This window comes from Populus euphratica, unplaced genomic scaffold (genome assembly GCF_000495115.2).
Source record: "Populus euphratica unplaced genomic scaffold, PopEup_1.0 scaffold153.1, whole genome shotgun sequence".
NCBI lineage: Eukaryota > Viridiplantae > Streptophyta > Magnoliopsida > Malpighiales > Salicaceae > Populus > Populus euphratica.
This window is the reverse complement of record NW_011499953.1, coordinates 292,889-305,503: the sequence shown is the minus strand read 5'-3', so window position 1 is coordinate 305,503 and position 12,615 is coordinate 292,889. Positions and strand designations below refer to the sequence as shown.

At 30.6% G+C, this 12,615-nt stretch overlaps 3 protein-coding genes across 3 annotated transcripts in view; 2 read left to right on the top strand and 1 right to left on the bottom strand.

Moving 5' to 3' along the window:
• Positions 1-3,774: 3,774 nt before the first annotated feature.
• LOC105138142 (thioredoxin-like) overlaps positions 3,775-12,615 on the bottom strand; it is a 26,781-nt gene continuing 17,940 nt past the window's right edge. Inside the window, exons 1-2 of the mRNA XM_011044152.1 lie at positions 4,449-4,859; positions 3,775-4,282 (exon numbers count right to left, since the gene is read on the bottom strand). Coding sequence (XP_011042454.1) covers positions 3,969-4,282; positions 4,449-4,707 — 573 coding nt within the window. The 5' untranslated portion in view covers positions 4,708-4,859 and the 3' untranslated portion in view covers positions 3,775-3,968. Of the gene's footprint in view, positions 4,283-4,448 lie in introns of the transcript that reaches the window.
• Positions 11,405-12,228, top strand: LOC105138143 (dynein light chain 1, cytoplasmic-like). The gene is made up of 2 exons (XM_011044153.1): positions 11,405-11,732; positions 11,950-12,228. Exons 1-2 carry the CDS (start codon positions 11,421-11,423, stop codon positions 12,127-12,129), a joined length of 492 nt encoding a protein of 163 aa, XP_011042455.1. The 5' UTR covers positions 11,405-11,420; the 3' UTR covers positions 12,130-12,228.
• LOC105138144 (mitogen-activated protein kinase kinase kinase NPK1-like) overlaps positions 12,323-12,615 on the top strand; it is a 1,826-nt gene continuing 1,533 nt past the window's right edge. Inside the window, exon 1 of the mRNA XM_011044155.1 lies at positions 12,323-12,447. The gene's annotated coding sequence lies outside the window, so the exon portion shown is untranslated. The remainder of the gene's footprint in view (positions 12,448-12,615) is intronic.

The window sequence follows — 12,615 nt, the reverse complement described above, 5'->3', positions numbered from 1 at the left end:
CCGTCTGTCTGTGGGTTGGGAGTACATAGATTTGCTACGTAGACCCGTACTTTTTTAGACCGCTTACATTTCACCACGTGTGCGTGCCTTATTTTACTAAGATTACAGTAATAAAATAAACTCTTTTCCTAGTTTGATTCCGTGGAATACGCTGCGGGGTGATTTTTTTTTTCTCTCGGGTGTTGTTAAAAAATAAATTTCGTAAAAAAAATTAACTATAAACTAAAAAATATTTATTTTCATTGAGTAAAATAAATTAAAAATTATATTAATAAATAAAAATAAAATTGTTAATTTTAATCAAATATTAAGTCAAGAAACTAAGATAAAAAATATATTTCTAAAAATAAACTTGTTAATTTTAATCAAAAATTAAGTCAAAAAACTAAGATAAAAAATATATTTCTAAAAAAAAAGGTTGAATATATATCTTAATTTAAAATTGAATTCTTAAAGTTTTAATTGATTTGAATTAATAAAATTAAATTTTATTTTATCTAATCAAAATAAAATATCAAACTCAATTTTAAATCAATTTAATATAAAAGAATTGTATTTTTTTTATTGCATTTCTATTTTATATATATTTCTTCTATCTTGTATTATTTCATATGCATATAATTCCAAAAATATCATTTATGGTTTACTAAGAGTTAATTTTACAAAATTAAACTGCAATCCTTAAATAAAAAGAAGCAAATAATCCAATAAAAAAAGGACACGAAAGAGAAAAATTGAAGGATGCAGTAAAAGAGAAGATGTAAATTTTTTTTACAAAAAAAAAAAAAACCTTGAGATGGTTTACTATTTATATAAACATTTTTTTTCACCCCTGTGTTTTTCTAATGTATAGTATAATTAGTTGCGAAACAAATGGCATTAAGGAACCTTTTTTTTTTTTAATAATATAGAGATACCTTGAGGGAAAAGTTGTTAACAAGTCCTAACTTGGATTAAAAAAATCTGCAGAATTAAAGATAAGTTTAATGACCATCTAGATCACATAAGTACATCTAGATATGCTGACTATATTCATCGTCGAATTGTATTTGACCTCTTCCACCATCTTGGCATGCGATGCACCCACCTCCCTGGAGACACCGGAACTCAGGCGACCGCCCACTGGATTACTAGCTCAAGGGAAAGCGCAGAAAATAATAACATTTTAATTTTTATTCAAAAAAATAATAAAAATAACTTTTTTGAAAATCAAATCGGGTTTTAGATTATCCATCCTTGAATGCAAATGCAAAGACAGGCCTATACATCCAACATAAAGAACTCCCTCACGCTCTCGATTTAGAATTATCCTTCTTTGAATCAATAGAAAGGTTTATTATTATTATTATTATATAAAAAAAACCCTCCTCACATGCATGTCTGCTGCATGTTTGACACTATCATAAAAAATAATAATAATAAGGTAAATTATCTTTGGTGCCCTATAAGGTCAAATGCACGAGATAGATAAATTATGTAATGCATTGCCATCAAGAGAGAAAATCATATCCTCGCACTGCCGACATGTCTTTAGGTAATTATAGATTGATTATTATTATTATTATTAATCCAGTGATGGCCCAAAACACGACCGAGCTGTAACGTTTTCTACAGAAATCATTCATGGAACCAAAATGTAGTTCAGTTTGGTATGTTTCCCATATTGTCTCTCTATCCAGTCTCATTTTGTATGTGTTTTGTTTTTTCTTAATTTTCACTGTTGCGGCTTAAAATTGTAGTGTGGTTTTAAAAAAACATTGTTTTAAAAAATATGTTTGGTAGAAAAAAAAAATATTCTTGTTCTTGAACAACCATTAGCTTCTACCTGATTCTTGATGAACAGGAGGACTTCAAGATGAAAAAGATTTGCCCATGCCAATAAGCTCCTGGCATGGTCTCAAAGGAAACCAACAAATGCTCTAGGACCAATAAAATATCAGATTCTAACTTGTGGCCTTTAGGTCTCACAGGAAACCAACAAATGCGCTAGGAAAAACACCAAATTCAAAGTGTGGCCATGAGAAAAAAGGATAATTCTGGAGTTGGAGGCCAATATCCATGCTTCAGGTAACCACCAACAAGCACTTCCAATCCTTCGTTCTCTCCAACCACAACCTGAAATACGTTTGTCTTCTCTAGGATTGGATATGCTTCAGAAATTCCCAGTGATGCTTTCCTCATGATTGAACCCCTCCAGCGCCTACACACTAAAAGGACCAGTATATTCCTGAATTCACATATAAGCACCTAATTTCTAGACAAAGGAGAAAAAAGGTCTAGTATTGTCATGGCAGAGTTTATACATGAACCCATGTTAGAAAATGTCAGGTGGCTACATTTTCATGCCCAATTCGGTATGACAGCACTTCCAAAAGAGTAGCTACAGTGATACACAATCCAAATCATGTGAAAAACAAATTGTCCCTCCATTCTCATTCACCTCACCACAGCACAGCGTAAAACAATTTCACATCGTGGTCGTAAAGAAAGACCCAAGGAAATCTGAAGACAGAGCACCTTGGAGACATGCTTCTACTATAAGGCACTAGTGCGTGCAGTAACCAGAATTCCTCAAAAGTTCAATTCATTTCATTCCAGATGGACAACAAATGGAAAAAAACTGGCTTCTAAATGAACCAACACTTCAGTACTATCCATCCAGGAACTATATAAAAGGAACAAAGTCTTCATCCAAAAGCTAATGAAAGCCATCCGAGTCTAAGCTATGAATTACACAAATTATAATGACACAATTGATAATTCACAGACCAGCATCAATTTCAGATACTAAAACTTGAAGTTTTGGCGTGGTTATACTAAAAAAAGCTACTCCCAGGATGCACATTATCCACCTTAGAGAAAGATACGGAGCTAAAGCCTCCAAACAAAGCCAACAAGTGGGAGCAACTGCGTAAGAGTGCAGCTACCAGGACACATTCCAAACTAAGATCTAAGCCCCACACCCTACTTCATTACCAAAACACAGAACATTTGACTGACGAGCAGTCACCCCTTGTAATAAATTAAAGAACAGAGATATCAATGCTTATCATATGACACAAGCATGTAATTTACATGTAATCACGCCTGCTTTATGATCCTCATCATGGATTACCAGTTGCCTAGTGTAGCATTAACACATGCTTTTTAATACAAACAATTGGACGCATCTGATATTTCATGAATAGTGTGTTAAATTGAAACACACTTGTTCTAAACTTGACTCACCCACAGATCAACTTAAGCCAACAAGCAGAGACCTAGGAAATAGGATGAGATAATTGATGTTCCATATAACAAGGCCAACTGAGAAACTCTGCTTAATTTCTCATATATTTTCTTCAAAGCATCCAAAGACCAAATATTCCCAACAATCAATATTAGCATTATGTAAAACTATAGACCGATTGGCCACACCACCACCAGCTCATCAAGATCTTTCGGCAAGCATTTCATTTTTAAATTCAGTATATAGTATCATAGGTTAGTTTTGAAATTTTCAGTTTCCTTGACAGTAGAAGACACAAGAACTCACACCAATCTCATACCATATATTTTTCTGTACGTGGATCATGTGAAATAATTAAAAAAAATCAATTTGGTCATCTTGATTTCCTTAGCTTAAGAAAATCAAACCAAATCAAAACTGAAATTTTAAAAATTTTAAAATTAACTGAAGTAGTCAAATAATCGAACCACATGAACCCAAATGCATCGTCAGTTTTCAGTTCCCAATGCATTTCGCACACAACAACCAAACTTCAGGAGGGATGAAAAGAAGGATAAGCCAATACTTCTCATATTAATCTACACTAACCAAGAACAAGCTACCAAACATGCATTCAGCTACGTAAGACAAGACACATATAGTTACTAATATTTTCTGAAGGTAACATAAAAATACAGCAGCATCTGGAGATGGAGCACTAGCAGCTAAATAGTTTATTGGCAGCAAGTGCTTGTTTCACTTACAAGAATTTATCAATAGTGGTGGTTAAGGTAGTTTTGGGAACAGCACCGATAATCGCCTCTTTCTTCTCACCATTTTTAAAGATGATAACAGTGGGAATGCTTCGAATCCCATATTGGGTTGCAATGGAAGGGCAATCATCAGTGTTAACTTTGTAACATTTGAGCTTACCAGTATATTGCCTGGCCAGTTCATCGATTATAGGGTGAATCATCCGGCACGGACCACACCATGGGGCCCAGAATTCAACTAGCACAGGGGATTCCGATTCAAGCACCACTGACTTCCATGTTGCATCCGTTACAGAAGCCACTGCAGTTCCATTTTCAATTCAATAATTTTAGTAACAAACCCTTGAATTATGACTTTTTCAATTTCTATATCTACAATTTTATTTATCCAAAAGAAAACTTTTTTTTGTTAAATTACAATTCCTTCCAAAACAAAGTCGAAAAAAGAAATCTACGATCCAGATGACCTTCGACAGCAGTCTCCTGCGCCTCACAAACAATCCTTCCACCACGAGAGAGTCTGGAACTGGTGAGAGTGACGAACGATCCAGAAGAGCGGTTTATAGTCGACGAATTAAAGGAGAGCTTGAGGCCTTTGACGTGGGGTAAACGAAGGGATCTCCGGTGAATAGATGAAGAAAAAGCGGAGAGAGTTGTAGTAGTAGTAGGCTTAGGTTTAGTGAAGGTGAGAGGAGGAACGGTGAGGGATTCAAGAAGAGCAGCCATGAGGAGAATCGGATTACTGGCTTTGGATTGGGTTTGCGGAGACAGAGAGAGATGGGGAATTGATGGTATTTGGAGTTTACCTGAGAAGTGGAATTACGCTTTTCTTTAATATTTGTTTTTAACCAGGATAGAACACATGTCAGGAAGGAAGGAAGGACTGTTCATTTCCGTAACTAGATTTGGGAATTAACGAGTGGACTCACTACCAGCTCACTTATCCAGATAAGCACATGTGCTACAGAAAAGTCCACTGCGTACGTACCATTTTAATCCGATTTCAACTATTAAAATCCTTTTTTTAAAAAAAAAATCCTAATTTATAAATGAATTTGTGGTTCATTTTATGCTCCGAGGCTTGATATTTTAAATAAAACAATAATGTTTTGGCATTTAAAAAAAAAATATATGAAAAAATAAAATATTTTAAATATTTTAATGTCAATTAAATTGTTTAATGTTTTCATCAAACTCTCAAGCACCACAAAAATAAGTTATTTGCTACACCATATATTTTTTCTCATTTTTTTTCCTTCATTTATTTCTAGAGTCCTTTTCTTTTCTAGGGTGAAATAGACTGCACTTATCTCTATAAGATTTTTTTGGACTGCGGAGTTCTTGTTATATATAATACAAAGTGGAAAAGAGGGGCGAAAATAAAAAGGCTACACTCACCCCTTCAGCTGCTCCTTATAAACTTAAATTTGTAGCTCTGTCATAGTTGATGGTGGGCTCTATCAATAAAAATATATTTTTAAGATATTATCAAATGTTTATTTTGCTGTGATTGTTTTAAACATAGAAATAATGACGTAAATAAACAGATTCCTTGGGTCACTTATTTACTGGGGAGATATTGAGAAGTTTGAACATTTCATATTTGGAATAACCCCGTGTAAAAAAAGATAAAAAAAAAATGTTTAAAGGTTAATTATTTAATAATAAAGGATAAAACCAAATAAAAATTAATTTAAAAAATTATATCAATACATATTAACTTGATTAACTCGTGACCTAAAATATAAAACACGGATAACCACACACACAAAAAAAAACTGAACAAATCACAAAGATCATAACTTAATAAATCAATTACAAAAAAAAATTAAAAACAAATATCAAATTCAAACCACGTAAATCATTGAAAGTGATGGACTAGGTCATGAGAATGAGATAACTCTTTATAAAGTAGAAATAATTACAAAGCAAAATTCTCAATTATAAAAAATTAAAAATAACAAAAATAAACATCGAGGACTAAACCTTGCACTAAAAATTATTGAAAGAAACTAATCAGGGATTACATTGAAAACAAAATAAATGAAGAAAAATGGTAGAAAAAGAGTAATAAAAAAATGAGGAATAAAATTTGAAAAAAAATAAATTAAAATTCTAAAAGACAAAATCAATATAAAATAAAATAAATGTAAAGGATAAAAAATAACAATAAAAAAAATAAAGATCAGATTGGATACAAAAAATAAATTAAATTAAATGCAGAGAGGGATAAAATTGAAAACAAATAAAGTTCAAGAAACATTAAAATGAAAGCAAATAAAAATCTAAAAGAGTAGAGGATTAAACCTAGAACAAATACAAAATTGAGGTCACAACTAATTTTTTTAAAACCTGCCATGAATACTAAAGTCCATAAGAGAGAAATGAAGGGCAAGAGAAAAAAATAGCAGAATCATTGTTCGCTTTGACAAACATGCTACTCCAACAGCTGCACCATATCCTTGTGCATCATATGAGACAATGATTGAGTTTTTTTTCCATTATAATTGTTCTCACGTGCCTCTAAAATAGCACAGAGGACTTTGATGCATGTGTGTTATATATAAGTATATTTTATTAATTTATTAATATTTTAATAGGATAAATTATAAAAAAGGATCCAATGGCATATCATTATTACAAAAACAACCATAGCACAAAGGCAAAAATGCCATCCGAAGTCATTCTTTAAGTATGAAAAGACAAAAGTTAACTATGTAATTTTATTATACGAGAAGACTGCAAAGACAAATAAATCCTTTTCTGCAAGGTTATTTTTCTAAGCAACTAAGGATGCAAGTATTATTTTACTATGCAAATTAAAAAAAGGACAAAACAAACCCTAAACGAAAGACTTTTTATTTTCAGATTTCAAAGGTAAAAAATTATTTTTAATTGTGCTTTTTCAAAATTGAATGACAAAATTATTCCACATCAATCCATAAATGATATTTGAATCCCTTTAAAAAGATGATTTTACCTTTAATGTCAAGGCAATTGTTAGTAATGAAGGCAAAATAATCATTACAGTGCTTAAATCTACGATGATTCTCCTCACATGTTACAGGAAAAGGTTAAGCCCTTTTAGTAATTTTTTTTTAACTAGCTATTTCATCCACACTCATGTTTTATATATATATATATATATATATATATATGAAATTCAAAAAATTTAACTTGAGAATTATTTCATGAAACAAAAAAATTATTAAGCTTGATCCTTACCTAGTCAAAGTTATAACTCGGATTATAGATTCAATAGGATTAAATAATTTTTTTATATAATTTTTTATCTAAAATAAACAACTATAAAATTAATATCCAACGAAATATCCAAGTATTTGGAAAAGAAAACCAAGTTAAAACAAATTACATTGCTCAATTAATAACCAGCCAAATATTGAGTAATGAAATTGAAAAAAAAAAAGCAAAAAAAAAATGCAACTATAATGGATAAAAAAAAGAAACAAAAAAAAACTCAGTCTCTTTAAGATAAAAGAGCCTAGAGTTCTTAGACCTTCAAAACAGGTCCAACGGTTTAGGCCTTATTTTTTTCAATCTTCTTCGATGGCAGATAATAAGTTATTTGTCCTTTAATGCTTTGAAAAAAAAAATCAAGCAACACATAACTTGCATTGCCTAGATTCTAATAACCTCTGATCATATAAATATGGTTGGTCTATTTCAAACCCAGAGAAGCCTAATTTCAACAATGTTTTAACCTGAAAAAACTAAAAAAATAAATACATTAAATACCTTCTAAAACATATTCATATTTTATAATAACCCAGAAATTAGCTCTAAAATCACAATCAACTTGAAACAAGAAAAACTTTTTAAGTTCAAATCTAGCATTTTAGACAAGTTTAAAGGAAAAAATATATTGTGTAAATATTTTTTATTAGACGGAACCCATTAACACCAAACCACTCATTTTCATGGCCAAAAACAGTTTCAATTAAGACTCTCTCTCTTTACAGTTAGAATTGAGCCACTTTCTCTCTCATCTCTTGAACTAGAAACAAAAAAAAAATTGCACCAAAATTGAATTTCATAAATTGTTAGGTACTAAAAGTTTGTAATTTGAGAAGTTGGAGGACAAAAATATATATTTAACCTCAAGTTTAGAAAAACCATCTTTTTTTTCATGCGTTTTTCATTTTAATCTCTTATCTTTGAATATTGGCTTTTCTTAATAAATGTGCCTTAAATAACCATTAATTTAGGCCTATAATGATTTAATAAAAACATAGAAAAGGAGGACTAAAAAAAACAAATCATATGGCAATCCATAATGATTTTTTTTTTGGTAAACAGTGCCATGAGGAACAATATTTTATCCCTACCTTTTAGAGTATTTCTTAACGAAGTTATTTCATGTGCTTTATCGCGGATCATTTAAAATTTATTTTTTAGCAAAAAAAAGAAGAAGTTAAAGGAGTAGGGAATTCTTAATATTATTAATAAACTCAATTAAAGAGGTTGTTTGTTGCTATGGTTTGACCATGTTTTAAATTTTTTATAATTTAATTTTTTATTATTGGATTATTTTGATGTGTTAATATAAAAAATAAATTAAAAAAATATCATTTTGATATAATTTCAAGATAAAAAAAACTTTGAAAAGTAATCATTATTACAATATCGAACACTATCTAAATAGGTTAAACTTGAAACTTTTTGATAAACTCTATCTAACCTAGGTTTTAAAGTGTTATAATACATTTTTCTCTCTCTACAATTAATGATAGATTATAGTATTTTGAGATGTATAAATTGAATAGTTAAAATAAGAGCATGGCAATGGTTCTTCGAAGTGTGAGTATTTTTTATTTTATTTTATTGTGTTTGGTCAAGCTGCATTTAAATTAGGTATTAAATAAGGCCATTTTATTTTCTTCTTTTTTCATAGCATAATTAGGCCTTTATTGAGCTAAAATTTAGGATTAAATTAAAAAATTATTAAAAAAATTATGGAAAAAATTGAACCAAAAAGAAAAAGAGATATTAAATAATCAGGATCTAGATTGAAAAAATATTAAAAAATTAGAGATTTAATTGAATAAAAAAAATAAATTATTTAGCGTATGTAACATATCCTCCAGCATGTGAGGAAGGTTGCACATTGTGTTGGCACTTGAAACTTACTCTAAGCACTAACGGGGGCCATCTTTTTTTTTGATTTACGTGGGGTGTCCGGGCCAGCTTACGCGCACCACGACTAATCCCCACGGCCCACTGAACACCCTGCAAACCCAGCAAGCAGGTAAGGCAGCGCGGGGCTGACAGGCATGTAACTCCAAGGCTTGAACCCGTGGCAGCAGAAGGCGCAAGACGCCTGCCACCGCTGGGCCAATGCCTTGGGTGCACGGGGGCCATCTTTAGTGCTATAAGAATTGTCAAGGTCTTTCTTTCACAGTGGCGTGTGGTGAAAGCAGTAGCTTCAGCAACTATTTTTCTCTTTTTTTCTTTCTTTATCTTTCTTTTCTTTCGCTGTCTTGGTTTCTATTCTTGATCTATTAAAATTTCAAAGGATACTTTTCATTTTTTGAAAGGTAAACTTTGATTTTTATTTTTTAATTGTTATTTTTACAATAATTATACTTTAATTATGCAAAATTGATGTCCGATAAATAATGAAACAATGTCCAAAACTATAAATATGCTAGGAAATACATAATGAAATAAATTCTTGAAATGAAAATGTTCAAAAATATAATATAGAATAATGAAATTAAAAAAATTAAAACTTTAAAAAATAAAAAAAATAAAAAAAAAAGCAATTGAGAAAATAAAAAATATCATATTAAAACAACAAAACAAAGATAAAAGATTGAGATAGAGGTAACTTAACAAAAGAAAGTGGAATAAACAATGAAGTCAATAGCCTAATAACTAAATATTAAATAATAAATTTTAAAAAAATAATAATAAATAATTCCAAATAAAAGCTGAACTTAATCGAGTCTAGGTCATGAGATAGATATTACCTTGTAGAAAAAAAATTATAAAAAAATAACAAAATAAAATTTACAACCATAAAACAATTTAAAACTCAAACAATATTGTATAAAAAAATGAAAGAAAATAATTAGGAACTAAAATAAAAAAAACTAAGAAAAGGATAAAACAATGTAATCAAAAGAATGAGGACAAGAATCATATATATAAAAAAAATCAAATAAAATTTTGATGAACAAAACAAATAAAAAAAGATAAATCAAGAAAAATAGTAAGAAAATAGCAACGAACCAAAATCAAATTAAAAAAATACAATAAAAAAATATAGGGTAAAATTATAAAAAAAATAATTACAAAAATTATATAAAACATAAAAAAGAATCAAAAGAAGAAGGAGCAAAATACTTATAGATAAAATTAAAATAAAAAAATTAAAATTTAAAAAGCATTAAAAATAAAATAAATAAATATTAACAAAATAAAAATAAAAATTAATAAAATTATAAATTAAATAACATTATTTATTTCTCGTGATAAAGCTAAACACTGAAATTCTTAAAAATACTTTCTTACATTATAATACACCAATTATAATATTATTAACCTCTATCTTATATATCATAATTAATTTGATATAACTCCAATTTTATGAAACTCTTAATTATAATATTATTAACCTCTATCTTATATATCATAATTAATTTGATATAACTCCAATTTTATGAAACTCTTAATTATAATATTATTAACCTCTATCTTATATATCATAATTAATTTGATACAAGTCCAATTTGATGAAACTCTTAATTAAAATTAGTGACATATAATAGCTTGAAATAAATTTACAATCAGATGCCACTTGAAAATTACCCTCATCCTTTCTTCAAAATTGTTTCAAACCTAATTTTGACAGAATTTCTAAGGCAACTTTCCCATCGATTTCTACAGGCAAAAACATCAGCATAGAAAGATTCGTGATTAATATGATTGATTTTGTTCAACGGTGGTCGACAAAGAACTTCAAACCTTTCGCCGTACCCTTTCCATGCCTTCCCCGTGTCGGCATGCATACCCAGACTGGTACAGTGACCTTGACTACAACCACGCCCTGTGACTCACATGAAAGAACTGTCCAATCACACAACTCGAACGTACCTAAACTTCAACACTTGTACACGTACTATTGGCCAATGCTCAACTAAACTCTGCTCATGACATTCACAATCAATCATTATTGTCTGGATCTGACGTTTTATTAAATTTTAATTTTCTTATTTTAAATTATAATATTTTTGTATTATTTTAATATATTAATATAACAAATAAAATTGTGAAAAATAAAAAATATTATTTTAATATATTTTTAAATAAAAAAACCTTTTAAACACCAGCACTGCAAGCAAGCTAGCACAGCTTATTTATTCTCTCCGCAGAGCTCCATTCTTTGTCTTCACTCATATTCTCTTTGTTTATTATTCATGGATATCATTAAATCCCAAAGACAGAAAGAGGAGCGAGCTACTGGCTTGAAACAACATTTTTTCACTGCTCAAAACAGGCAAGAAGAAGAGACATTAATAATGGCCCAAGATAGGTCTCCGACAGAGGAAGTCATGAAGCTAGCTGCCATTGCATTAAGCTTAAATGTAAGGCTAAGATCTTCCGACATGCCAGTCGACATGCAAGAACGTGCCCTTCGCTATGCAAGATCATTTCTCGACGACCCATCAATATCATCAGCTCCCAAACACCGCCCCAATCCTACCCTCCTTGCTCGAGCCCTCAAGAAGGTCTATCTCATCTCTCCATCTCCTAATAGCACTTATTTATGTTTAGTTCAATAGCTCTTTGGTACTCTTACAGCATCAGAAGATTAATTATTGATTAATTAGATTATCAATTGCTAATAGCTAATAAGTACTGATTACAGTGGTTATATTTATTTATAAACTGGTTTTAGCCAATGTGTTTTGAGTCTCCAGAACTGAGATGGGTTAATTTGGACAGGAATTTGACTCGGTATATGGGGTGGCCTGGCACTGTGTGGTGGGGAAGAGTTTTGGGTCGTTTGTGACTCACTCACCTGGTGGGTTCATGTACTTCTCTATCGACTCGCTGTTTATTGTTCTCTTCAAAACAGAGGTGAAGTTGGTCACGGAATTGGAACCTTCTTCCCAGATCAGCTGACTCGATTTGAAGGCTGAAAATGCTGTGTAGTTGCTGACTTTGACTGCCACGGGCCATCTCTTGAGAAACGATACCTGTCTTGAATTTTTGCTTGTTTTTGCCACCTATTTACATATATCAATGGCTGTCCTCATCTTTTTATTTTTAAGGTGAGGATATTCTCGTTTCTATATTTATATTTAATGTTTTTGAACTAGAGAGAATGCGATGACCACAGATTAAAGAGCACTATCCATGAAGAAAAGTTATATCTGATCATACATTAACAGTTCCACAAGGCTTGGAGCACCAACCATTTACGATTTCATAAATGTCCAGGTTAGTAATAACATATTTATAAATAGATCCTAAAAACAGAAACGACTTCTGCAGTCCCATCATCCATCTCTCCTACGTTTTTTCCCTTTTGTTTTCGATCCTTTTTTTCTGATTTAGTAGAGCATATATTCTTCAGAGGGCGGTTTCCAATTCACCGGAAACCGCTCT